Source organism: Bufo gargarizans, chromosome 9 (assembly GCF_014858855.1).
Source record: "Bufo gargarizans isolate SCDJY-AF-19 chromosome 9, ASM1485885v1, whole genome shotgun sequence".
NCBI classification, from domain to species: Eukaryota; Metazoa; Chordata; class Amphibia; order Anura; family Bufonidae; genus Bufo; species Bufo gargarizans.
Genome location: NC_058088.1, coordinates 79,042,712 through 79,056,551, shown reverse-complemented (window position 1 = coordinate 79,056,551; position 13,840 = coordinate 79,042,712). Strand labels below are relative to the sequence as shown.

Below are 13,840 nucleotides of genomic sequence, written 5' to 3'. Positions count from 1 at the left end.
CTTTTTCCATACAGCGGTCCGTACGGACCGCTGTATGGAAAGGGTTAAACGGCTGACATTGCATCACCGATGTCAGCCGTTTATACTAGGGTGCCAGAAATGTGCTGGCACCCTGGTATACCCACTCTACACCAACAAATTTTCAAGGGGAGGCAGGCGTGGGATCGCGATCCCGCCTGCCGCACCGCCCGCCTCCCGCACCGCCCACAACTCCCCCCCTGCACCCCTGTATGATTTTTTGCCGGCGGGTGGTGCAGGGGGTGTAAAAGGGGGTGTAAAATCTATATTTGAGGGACACTAAAGTTTCTGATCCCCGCGGTCAGAAACTGCAAAAAGCGCAGCAAACCGCAGGTCTGAATTGACCTGCGGTTTGCGGCGATCGCCGATAGGGGGGGGGGTCACATGACCCCCCCTGGCGTTGTCAGAGGATGCCGGCTGAATGATTTCAGCCAGCATCCCGTTTCCATTAACCCCCGCGGCGCCGGAATCTGCATTTAAAGTTAGGACGTACCGGTACGCCCTGAGTCCTTAAGGACTCGGGAAATAGGGCGTACCGGTACGTCCTGCGTCCTTAAGGGGTTAAAAGCATTGGTGGCCAGTGCGGCTCCCCCTCCCCAGTATTAAATTCATTGGTGGCTAGTGCGGCCCCCCCCCCTCCCTCCCCTCCCCAGTATTAAATTCATTGGTGGCCAATGTCTCCTCCCACGCTATGCCACTGCGCTCATGTATGACATGCTCTCCATTCACTGCTATTGGAGTTCCAAAAATAGCCGAATTTTCAGAAGTCCCGTAATGATGAAGGGATAGAGCGCACCACACATGCATGACCACCTCTCCATTCACCGATATGGGACTGGGTGGAGGGTGTCTGCATGTGCGCAGGGCTCTCTCCTTCACTTTGGGGGGGGGGGGGGCTGTTCTAGAGATGGAGCAGGTCCCAGAGTTATTTATAATGAGAATATAGAAAGTGTTTAAGAGGGGGGAAAAAAAAATCATTTGTAGCAGATCTATTTCAGATCACATACAAGGATACAAATATGCTGCTTTCAACAAGAATTGTAACTGGTAAGGATATGCAAAGTGAAAGAGAAGTGAATATAATAACACCCACTCAGGACATTTATCACTTAATTGACAGCAGCGATGCATGAAAAGTTTAGCCGTCTATTCTGGGATTAATGATGGGTAGATGATTCTCCACTGTGAGTTCTGGTAAAGATGATGCTACAACTGAGCACAGGTGTTACTAAAATACCAAGAGGACACAATAATTACAGTATCTTGACAGAATGCAGAAGGAATTCAAAAAGTTTGGGTTTTAATCAGTCCTTTTTAGAAAATACACAAGATGATGACCATGAAAAAGCTGCATTGAAAAAGGTTTTCCTGACCTCTGGGACCTCCACCCATCCTGCCAAGTGAAGCCATGTAGCTGGAAATGCAGGATCACGGGTGTCCCAGAGGTTGGACTCCCACTGATTATAAAGCTATGACATATCCTAGCTATATGCCATCACTCTATAGGATGGGAAAACTCCTCTAATATGGTCTTCACTAGTGATAGCCAGCAGGGGCAATATTCAAATTTGCCACATTTTATGAATATTTGGCCGAATATTCGTCAAAGGTTTGCGAATTTGAGAAAAACAGCAATGTAATATGCACGTATTGCGTGCGCAATACAGGCGTGGGTCACTTTTGCTACATTTTTCAAGCTGCTAGAAGTTTCCTGAGACTGGAGAAAATGGTTGGCATGGCAGATCATTACAATAGCTTTATATGCAGATAGAGTGCTCCAATATATTTACAATTCCGAATATTTGTTTCTGGAACTGGAAATCCGTGTGCAAACGGATAGCATTAATTTCCGGATCCGTCTGACAAATGCATTGAAATACCGAATCCATCTCTCCGGTGTCATCTGGAAAAACTGATTCAGTATTTATTTTTTTGCATTTTCAAAGGTCTGCGTATGCGCATACCGGGAAGCGGATCCGTTTTTCCATAACACTTGGTACCAGATCCGGCATGAATACATTTCAATGGGGATTAATACTGGTGTCGGCATTCTGGCAAGTGTTACGGAATTATGGCCGGAGAAAATACCTTAAAAGTGACTGAACTGAAGACATCCTAATGCATCTTGAACGTATTTCTCTCCATTCAGAATGCATTAGGATAAAACTGAAGCGTTTTTTTCCGGTATTGAGCCCCTAGGAGGGAACTCAATACCGGAAAACTTTAAAGCTAGTGTGAAAGTACCCTAAGTCCGTTACACACTGCCGGCATTATAGTAAATGAGGCCAGACGGCATTCCAGCACCATCCAGCAATGCCAGATCAGACATGCTGTTCTTGGCTGAAACAGCCTACCAGATCGGCAAATGCACGTGTGGTACAAACCTTAGGGTACTTTCACACTTGCGTTAGAGGATCCTGGCAGGCAGTTCTGTTGCCGGAACTGCCTGCCGGATCCGGAAATCCGTATGCAAACGGATAGCATTTTTTTCGGGATCTGTCTGACAAATGCATTGAAATACTAGATCTGTCTCTCCGGTGTCATCCGGAAAAAACGGGTCCGTTTTTCCGAAACACTTGGTACCAGACCCGGCATTAATACATTTCACTAGAAATTAATGCCGGATCCGGCATTCTGACAAGTGTTCCGTAATTTTTGCATGAGAAAATACCGCAGCATGCTGCAGTATTTTCTCAGGCCAAATACGGTACCATAAGAGGACCGAACTGAAGACATCTTGATACATCCTGAACGTATTGCTCTCTATTCAGAATGCATTAGGATAAAACGGAAGCATTTTTTCCGGTATTGAGCCCCTGTGACGGAACTCAATACCGGAAAACTCTAACACTAGTGTGAAAGTGCCGTTAAACACTAAACTATAGGAGATTTTCATTAACACCATTTAAGACTGGAAACAAATGGTTGCAGTAGGAGACTTTCCCATTAGGAAATTCACTAATCTGTGCCGTACTCTGGAGCATCCCTTGAAGTTTCTACATAGGATTTGCATAGAAGTGGGAACCTGACATTTCATAATTTTTTTCTCTAAAAGCCAGCGGATTCTGCACAAAAACAATGCAGTAACAAATCCAGGTGTCTGGATGCAAGGCACGTCATTTCCAAGTGGCTTGTCAGATTAGATGTAATAACACCCTTGTTTTTGATTCAAAACATAATTAGCAGCAGAGGCCGAAAAAAGAAAGTACATTTACATGTACACCTGGCAAGGAGCGACGAGCATGCTGCTCCGCAAGTCTGTCTCCGAGATTCTCCCACAGTCAACATGATCAGAGAGAGATGCAAATGACTTCTTACAGCTCCGTGTACCTGGAGGAAGTGTTTATATGATCGCTGATTGGTACTTATTTTACATTTAGCGTAATATCAGTGGCATATTGTCAGCAGCATAATCATTGCATAATATATAATAATACGGAATACATTAACTCCTCAGGTATAAATTAACTCCTCAGTTACTAGATGCTCAAGGTATCTCAGTTTTTGCTGTTCTATTGGTACACTTTATTTTCCCATCACTACCACATTTTTGGCACAAATAGAAATGTTGTTTTTCCCTGACCTTGCTGCTTCCTTTGAATCATCAAACTTTGATCGGGTGTCCTGCCTCCGTACAAGTAAATGATCCCTCTGGCAAATATTAATGAATGCAGCTTAGGCTACTTTCACACTTGCGTTCGTCGGTCCGCTCGTGAGCTCCGTTTGAAGGAGCTCACGAGCGGACCCGAACGCCTCCGTCCAGCCCTGATGCAGTCTGAATGGAGCGGATCCGCTCAGACTGCATCAGTCTGGCGGCGTTCAGCCTCCGCTCCGCTCGCCTCCGCACGGCCAGGCGGACAGCTGAACGCTGCTTGCAGCGTTCAGCTGTCCGCCTGGCCATGCAGAGGGGTGCGGATCCGTCCAGACTTACAATGTAAGTCAATGGGAACGGATCCGCTTGAAGATGACACCATATGGCTCAATCTTCAAGCGGATCCGTCCCCCATTGACTTTACATTGAAAGTCTGAACGGATCCGCTCAGGCTACTTTCGCACTTAGAAATTTTTCTAAATTATTAATGCAGACGGATCCGTACTGAACGGAGCCTCCGTTTGCATTAATATGATCGGATCCGTTCAGAACGGATCCGATCAAGCGCAAGTGTGAAAGTAGCCTTATATACTTCCGGTGGGAAACTTCACAACTTTGTTTCGTGCAAGATTGGAAGGTGCTATGCCTAGGATCAGTGATGGCCAGTTCGCATTGTTCGCCCGCGAACATATGCGGGCTGCCATCTTTTTTCACAAGGCCGGCGAGGCATGGGTAAGCCCTTACCTGTGCCTGTGCGCGAGCCGGTCTGAAAACAAGTGTGGTCAGCGGGAGCAGGCAGTCCGAGAACAGCCACCGGGGGCCTTTATCGGGCTGTTCTCGGAACTGCCTGCTCCTGGTGACCGCATTTGTTTTCAGACCGGCTCGCGGCACAGGCACAGGTAAGGGCTTACCTGTGCCTCGCCGGACTTGTGAAAAAAGATGGCAGCACGCATATGTTCGCGGACGAACAATGCGAACTGGCCATCACTGCCTAGGTTCAGGGTGCAGGTTTTCTTGCAGAAATTTCAGTTCCACTCACCGGAATGTTTTTTTTGTTTTGTTTTTGTGGCAAGCACATGGATTTCTGTAAGCCCTATTCAAATGAATGGAACAGATATTCAGTTGAAGAAATTTCTGCCATGTGTAAAGCCCCCCAAAAAAAATCCAAATACAATGTGAACTTAATCTCATTTTTAGGTTGTGGTAAATTGTTCATCTTAGGCAAAATGTATATTTGCTTTTATCATTAATAACATCCACAATGGGTATATGCATGCTTTCATTATACAGTATATGGATACTAATAAGACATTGGAAGTGTTGATGAGGAGTCTTAATTAGTGTTGAGTGAATCAAAGCTAAAGGGGTTATCCAATCCTATAAAAAAAGCTCCCCAATATGCTGGGCCCCCCACACTAGCGTCACCCAAGATACTAGGAAGGCTAGTCCCCGTCCCCACCTGCCATTGGCTGCTCGTCCCCGACACTGGATGTTTTCATCCTCGCATGGGGAGAAGCAGCAGTGGTGGTGCGGGGACAAGGACCGACGCAGTGTGGGGGGCCTGGCTTATTGGGGGCTTTTTATAGGATTGGATAACCCCTTTAATAAAGTAGAATTTGATCCGAATTTCAGGAAAAATTTGATTCACCACAATTTTTGGCAACTTTGTGGTTACTAATCAATTTTTCCTGAAATGGCATTGAAAAAAAAAAATACATACTCACCTCATCTATTTTATTGTGGAGAGAGTGTCGCAACCATCACGTCAGCACACGCAAGAATTGCTGCGTTTTCCTCAGTCAAGTCAGCTCGATCAAATGGATGAGTTAAGTATGTATTTTTTTTGTTTTAACCTCTGATTAAACCCCTGATAGGCTGAATGTGACTTTCGGATGCCACAATCAGTGTTGAATGCGGCATCTGAGGGGTTAAATGATGGGGGCGGCGCGATCAACGTTCCCACTTCATTGCGTCCACTCCATACAATGGAATTACTTCGTAACAAATTTAATTTCTTGTCGAAGTTCACTCATCACTAGTCTCACTCATTAGATGTGATGTTGCCGTGTAGCTCTATCTTTATGGGGGTCATCCTTTAGGGAATTGTAGATAAAGAGTTCTATTTTCTGATTTAAGTTTATGTATTTTCTTTTCCTTAGAATTGAAGTATAACATGGAACTGGCTGGAGGTCTAGGTGCAATTCTCATTGTGTTCATTTTACTCGTCACAATCTATAAATGCTACAACATAGAGATAATGCTCTTCTACAGGCAGAATTTCGGCAGTGATGAAGCTGCAGAAGGTAAGTGATTGTTGGTTTCTTCTTTCATATATATTGAACAGTGGCCAATTCAAGTTCAGGCTTTCATCTTGTAGCTTTTATGGGAAGTGAGATCTCGGTGGTAAAGCACTCTTCATATTTGGACAGGGCACCTACTGAAGATCACCAACGACCATAACAATTGTCTTATAGCAAGACATCCAACACATTTATTGAGTATCTTCTGAAGAAAATCCAGTATTGTAACACTTGAACTCCATGCCCTTGTTTATTTTAAGTCATAAGGTCTCCATCAATGTCTGTATAGCTAGTGCATGTTGAGTGGCTGAAAGTACTGTATATATCAACCATTCTGAAACAGTTTATATCATGAGTTACAGAAATATCCGGCCAACACATAAGGTCCCCCCACCTCTTAAAGGGATTGGCCACTTTTCTATAATTTTACATGTCCTTAGTGTATGTTATTTAATGTTTCCATTGTATAAATTACCTTTTTCTCGATGCCTGTTTTGCTAATTGTTTTTTGTTCGCATACCCAGTGGCTGTACTGTTCGCGGCACATTCATATGACATCATATAGTGAATGCCTAGCTTCACCCACCCATCCATTCAGTATTGCATGTCCCCATCCTTCATTTTACTGTGCAGACTCTCTGGACATACTCTGTGTAATTCAGCTCCACTTTCTCCTGTCCCATCTCGCATTAGCACTTGTATTGCACAGACGCTGGAGGTAGCACCCTGCTCATGCCAAGTCTACTTATGCTCTACTTCTTCATATGTCCAACTGCGTAGACTCCTGATGAAGCATTCTGAGCATGCACCTTCAAAGCTCTCTCCTGCGTTCAGAACACTCTTTTTTTTATCATTCCGTGTTTTCACACAGGTGCATAATGATCAGGAAGAGTGCACTGGACACAGGAGGGAGCTTAGACAGTACATGAGCCAAATGCTTCATCAGGGGTCTGCACAGTTAGACATATGAAGAAGCAGAGCATGGGTAGGCTTGACATAAGCAGGACACTACCTCCGGCATCTGTGCAGTACAAGTGATGATGCAAGATGGGACAGGAGAAAGTGGAGCAGAAATACACTGAGTGTGTGCAGGACTGAAACGCGCAACACCGAATGGACAAGTGGGTGAAGCTAGGCATTCACTGTCATATGAATGTGCCGCAAACAGTACAGCTGTTTACAGCTGGAGATGTGACCAAAAAACAATTAGCGAATTAGGAAGAAGGTAATTTACACATAAAATAATAGAAAAATGGCCAACCCCTTTAAGATAATAATTCAGCTATGGATTGAAAGCATTATGGTCCAAGAAACCTCACAGGACTACAAAATCACATGCAAAAAAAATTCAATAGACGTTATGGGAATAAAGGAGTGTTTACCATATTGGCTCTCTGGTTGTGCAACTCTCTTTTTTTTTATATCCATCGTCCACTCCTGCGTAAGGTCTATAGAGACTAAGAAAGCATTATAATTAACTGTAAAAATAATCATAACGACCTTCTGAGGTTTTCAAAGAGAAGAGTTTACAGTAGGGCCTTATTCGCACAGTCAGTGTTTGGTCAGTGATTTTCTCCAGTGATTTTGAGACAAAACCAAGTGCGGGTCCAAAACACAGAATACGTGCAGATCTTTCCCTTCTACCTTATGTCTGTGAAGGATCCACTCCTGGTTTTTGCTCACAATCACTGATGGAAATCACTGACCAAACACTGTGTGAATGAAGCCTTAGTAGGTAAACTATTAGATTAAATTGAGTGTTTGCTACAAAGTAGATGTGTATTTATTGCCATAAAGTCCCAAAAAATATTGCACTGACTGGATAAATTGCAACAAGCTCTCAGCTATGAAATGTACAGTGGGAAGCGAAAGTTTGGGCAACTTTGTTAATCGTCATGATTTTCCTGTATAAATCATTGGTTGATACGATAAAAAATGTCAGTTAAATCTATCATATAGGAGACACACACAGTGATATTTGAGAAGTGAAATGAAGTTTATTGGATTTACAGAAAGTGTGCTATAATTGTTTAAACAAAATTAGGCAGGTGCGTAAATTTGGGCACGGTTGTCATTTTATTGATTCCAAAACCTTTAGAACTAATTATTGGAACTCAAATTGGCTTGGTAAGCTCAGTGACCCCTGACCTACATACACAGGTGAATCCAATTATGAGAAAGAGTATTTAAGGGGGTCAATTGCAAGTTTCCCTCCTCTTTTCATTTTCTCTGAAGAGTAGCAACATGGGGGTCTCAAAACAACTCTCAAATGACCTGAAGACAGAGATTGTTCACCACCATGGTTTAGGGGAAGGATACAGAAAGCTGTCTGAGATTTCCGCTGTCTGTTTCCACAGTTAGGAACATATTGAGGAAATGGAAGACCACAGGCTCAGTTCAAGTTAAGGCTCGAAGTGGCCGACCAAGAAAAATCTCAGATAGACAGAAGCCACGAATGGTGAGAACAGTCAGAGTCAACCCACAGACCAGCACCAAAGACCTACAACATCATCTTGCTGCAGATGGAGTCACTGTGCATCGTTCAACCATTCGGCGCACTATACACAAGGAGATGCTGTATGCGAGAGTGATGCAGAGGAAGCCTTTTCTCCGCCCACAGCACAAAAAGTGCTGCTTGAGGTGGGCTAAAGCACATTTGGACAAGCCAGCTTCATTTTGGAATAAGGTGCTGTGGATTGATGAAACTAAAATTGAGTTATTTGGTCATGACAAGGGGCGTTATGCATGGAGGAAAAAGAACACAGCATTCCAAGAAAAACACCTGCTACCTACAGTAAAATATGGTGGTGGTTCCATCATGCTGTGGGGCTGTGTGGCCAGTGCAGGGACTGGGAATCTTGTCAAAGTTGAGGGACGCATGGATTCCACTCAGTATCAGCAGATTCTGGAGACCAATGTCCAGGAATCAGTGACAAAGCTGAAGCTGCGCCGAGGCTGGATCTTTCAACAAGACAACGACCCTAAACACTGCTCAAAATCCACTAAGGCATTTATGCAGAGGAACAAGTACAACGTTCTGGAATGGCCATCTCAGTCCCCAGACCTGAATATAATTGAAAATCTGTGGTGTGACTTAGAGAGCTGTCCATGCTCGGAAGCCATAAAACCTGAATGAACTAAAGATGTTTTGTAAAGAGGAATGGTCCAAAATACCTTCAACCAGAATCCACACTCTCATTGGAACCTACAGGAAGCGTTTAGAGGCTGTAATTTCTGCAAAAGGAGGATCTACTAAATATTGATTAAATTTCTTTTTTTTGTGGTGCCCAAATTTATGCACCTGCCTAATTTTGTTTAAACAATTATAGCACACTTTCTGTAAATCCAATAAACTTCATTTCACTTCTCAAATATCACTGTGTGTGTCTCCTATATGATATATTTAACTGACATTTTTTATCGTAACAACCAACAATTTATGCAGGAAAATCATGACAATTAACAAGGTTGCCCAAACTTTCGCATCCCACTGTATAAGTTCTGCACAAAGTTTCAGCATCTGGATCCAAGCAGGAATGTTTGCATTCACCGATAGAAAGTTGAAATATTGATGAGTCAAAATACAGTATTTTTCACATTATAAGAAACACTTGCTGATAAAAAAAAATCAGCTGTTGATGTCAGACCCCATCAGACCTCAGATCAGACCTTAAAAAAAAAAAATTTCTCCTGCCTCTCCTGTGCCATAGATCCTCTCCGGGTCTGGCTGTCTTTTTAAAAGTCATAGTCCCCTGTTTTCTCTGGCCCATGCTGCACAGTCACCCGATTGCGTGAAGCATAGGGTCATAGTATGTGCACTACATCGTGATGCTGTATGTGGTCAGGACAGTGCGACGTGGCCCCAGGAAGGAAGATCAGGAAGGGTGAGTAAAGGAAGCGCTCGCTGCGCTTCACTGTCCTCTCCCAGGACCTAATGCATACTAGTGAGTGCTTCCATAATTGATGCATTCACTAGTATTCGCATTATAAGACACTCTGTCATTTTCCTCCCACGAAAAATGTGGTGCATTAGATTGTAGGATACATTTTTACAATATAGCGATCAAAAGGATTTTTTGGGACCCATAAACCCTGTAACATACTTGACACTCTTCTTCTGAAAATCCAGCTTCTGCCATTGTCCTTTCCTTTTCTGGCTTAGGCTATGAATGGGATGTCACTTTAGCTCTGGCTTCTCAATGGCACATTCCCAGGTGAGCTGGATTCATGCCTCAGGAAGGGAAATAGTTCCAACCCCATCCATACTAGAAGTGATGTCCCCATCCTCAGCCAAGACCAGAAACTTGGTAAAGGAAATTACATAATCAGAACCAGGATTTTCAGAGTGTCACGAGACAGGTCCGCCCAATCCACACAACTCCAAAAGTATATTACAAACTTTCTTCTATAGACAAGTTATGTGCAATTAAGGTGGGTTTTGCAGAACCCTCTTTGTCCTGGAAAACCCCTTTTGTTATATGCACAAGACTGAGCAATTCCCCCAAAAAAGTCCATTCAGGATTTTTAGAATTCTGATATAATTCCGGTTTTAAAAATGGCTGAAAAAAACATATTCCAAAAAGATAAACTGCTACTATAGAGGTAAAGAGCAGCCAAGTCTTTGTTTTTCAGTATCTCTGAGCATTTCATATGAATGTGTATTCGTCAGTATGGAGGTATTAATGAGCAATGGAGAAAGTCCAAGATAACATTAATAAAATAACAATGACACCTCACTCTCATTCATGGGTATTTGCTCACACTCGAGATGTTTCAGCAGTAGACCTCCCCCGTTCTAACCCCATCCCCATGTTACACAACCCTATGCTTATGTCAACGTTATAATAAAGAGATCTGTAGAACCATTTATTACGGTCTAGTTCTCCTTGAGCTCCACATGCTGTGTCAGTTACAGGTACTGCAGATGTTGATAAAGCAATGTACCCATTATTCATCTCTGAAAATTATTCTATTTGTCAAAACATTAGTACAGTCACTTCTGGGATACCACTTTATTACTGTAAATGTGACAAGATAAAATAAGCCATGCTATTAGAAGCATCCCCTTCATAATTCATTTATATTATAAACCAAGGGTGAGCAGGAGGGTGACGCTTCTTGTATGGGACTACAGGTCACAGCATGCCTGCAATGGATTCTGGGATCTGTGGGTTCACAGCAAGCAGAGAGCTATATAATGATTACTTTTGCATAAAACTAGAAGTACCTCAAAAGTTTCCTCCCACGTTTTTTTTTTTTTTGGGGGGGGGGGGGATTTTAACATTGATGGCCTCTCCTCAGGGTAGGTCATCAATAGGAGATCAGCTGTTTGAGGAAGCCGTGGTGATTTTGAACTGCAAATCCACAGCGAAATGCAGTACAAATACATGTGGATAGCATTTTTTAAAACCCTAGCACACAGTAAAAATACAGAAATCAGAATATGCTGCAGATTTTCATCATGCTCATTATTGTGCAATATTGTCATGGATTTCATACAAAGCAAAATATGCAACAAACTGTGGATTTAACACATGCAGATGTTGCCACAGATCCATGGCAAAATTTGCACTGGAAAATATCCACTACATCTGAACTTACGCTAAAAAGTTATTAAGTTCAGGGAAGATTTGAGCAAATGCCAATGCCCACTTGGCTAGAGGAGCCCATGGTCTTGGCTAAATATGCCCTAGGCTTGATAAGCGGAGGATATGGTTAATAGACTCAATATGGCTGTGAGACCCAAAGGCCCAACATACTCTTTAAGCCATCCCTAGTCATCATAGAAACTTGTCAAGCTTGGCCAAGTAGCTATTTAAATCATAATATAATTCTGTTGCATGTCTGATTGACATATGTACTATTCTATTATGGAAATATAATTGTAACATGATTTTGTGGGAAGAAATACAACTAGCAGAGATCCAGAAGAGCACGCCCACATAAACCACCCAAAAACAGGAACCCGCAACACTTCTGATCCCTCTAATTTTGCAATGTGCAAGGAAATACCTGTTCTGTTTCCTCTGGTCCAAAACTAATGAAACGGTCCAGATGTACTGCATCTCTCCTCTCCAAGGGCCCGATAACTGGACCATTGGCTACATCCACGGACTAAGATCACATAGATAAGTAATCAAAATTAGTTGAGTAAAAAGATTTCACTCCTGTGGATTGTTACTCATATTTATACAGTTATACATATGCAAGTGATTGTTTTATCACATTGAACTGTAATTTATCTTCTGGTTTCTCCCAAAGACAACAAGGAATATGATGCATACCTTTCATATACCAAAGTGGACCCCGATTCATTGGATCATGAAAGCAAGGAGGAGGAACAGTTTGCACTAGAAATTCTTCCAGATATTCTAGAGAAGCACTATGGATACAAGCTATTCGTTCCGGACAGAGACATGATCCCCAGCGGAAGTAAGTCTGCTTTAAGTTACCCTGTTTAATATAAATGGAATTAATTGCATGATCACAAACATGAGGATTCAAAGAACAGTGGGTCTCAAGTGGTATAACGGTCTTAAAGAAAAAATTCAACTTGTTGCCAATAGTAGTCACTGTCCATATTTCTTCTTCTTCCAAACTCCACAGAGATGAAATGTATCCTCCTACTAGCTGTGATAAGTTACCATTTTTATTTCCCCATGCAGGGGCATATGCAGAAATCTAGGCCACCAGGCAATATGGAGCGCAAAGTGTGAAGCCCCAGATCTCTGTGTAATTGTACAAATTATTTTTTCCTTGTAGTAAAATTCATGACAAAAAATTGTACAGTAATAAAAAAAGTTGCCCCCAACTCCCCTCAGCAAAAAAAGTGGAACAGATGCTTCAGCATTGTTCCAGTAGCCTTCTGGATTGTCCAGGTGATCTTTAGCAAACTGCAAAAGGGAAGCAATGTTCTTTTTAGAGAGTAGTGGCTTTCTCCATGCAGTCTTTGTCACTCAGTGTCCTCCTAATGGTGGACTCATGAACATTAACATTTGCTAATGTGAGACATTCCTTTACTTGCTTACAGGTTGCCTTGGGTTCATTTGATACCGCACTGACTATTACACTCTCTGCTCTTGGCATTATTGGTTGACCACCACTACTACTACCTTTTACTCCAACATCATGAATTAGAAACATCTTTGGTAGTCCTTGCACTTGCTGGAAAATCTAGTTTTCAGCAACTTTTGTGCCTTTTTTTCTGGCATAAAACTTTAAATTTGGCAAAAAAAGGATTATACAACAATTTTATGCCAAAACAGGGGTAAACTGTTTGTAGTGGACCCCAATCTGTCTGACTGTGGATTAGTGGAGTCATTTTCTTTAGAGTCCTTTAAAGCGTTGCGTCGTTTTGGATGCATGCAGTTTTTGCAGCAAATACCTGCGGTTATGGTTTGCTTTCTTCCAGCAAGGGAAAACACACAGCAGATTTAAATTGCATTAATGTAACTAGGTTGTAATAAATGTAACTCAGTTTTGCTGTGTGTTTTCCTTTTCCTGAAAGAACACACACCATAAATGCAAATATGTTGTTGCAAAAACTTTGTTTTAATTGGTGCAGTTTTTGCTTCATCCAAAACGCAGCACAGCCACAACATGTGCCAGCACCCTCAAAAGCTGGTTGGGTGATCTTTTCCAGCCTAACGATCATCAACAACTCTTCTTCTGAGATCCCCAGAAATCTTCTTTTTCCATGCTATGACACAATTCTACAAACATGTTGTGAAGATTAGACTTTCATAGATCCCTGTTCTTTAAATAAGGCAGGTCACCCACTCATATCTGATTGTCATCAGATTGAGAGATAATTTGAAAGTGAAATTCTAGTTTTCAGTCAATCCTAAAGGTTCACATACTTTTGCCGTGCACAGACATGTCATATTGGATCATTTTCCTCAACAAATAAATGACCAGACTAATCTGACTC

At 42.4% G+C, this 13,840-nt stretch overlaps 1 protein-coding gene across 1 annotated transcript in view; it reads left to right on the top strand.

Annotated features, from left to right (window-relative positions):
• Window positions 1–13,840, top strand: part of IL1RAPL2 (interleukin 1 receptor accessory protein like 2) — an 889,940-nt gene that overhangs the window by 862,162 nt on the left and 13,938 nt on the right. Inside the window, exons 7-8 of the mRNA XM_044268964.1 lie at window positions 5,770–5,913; window positions 12,172–12,342. Of these exons, the coding sequence (XP_044124899.1) occupies window positions 5,770–5,913; window positions 12,172–12,342 (315 nt within the window). The remainder of the gene's footprint in view (window positions 1–5,769; window positions 5,914–12,171; window positions 12,343–13,840) is intronic.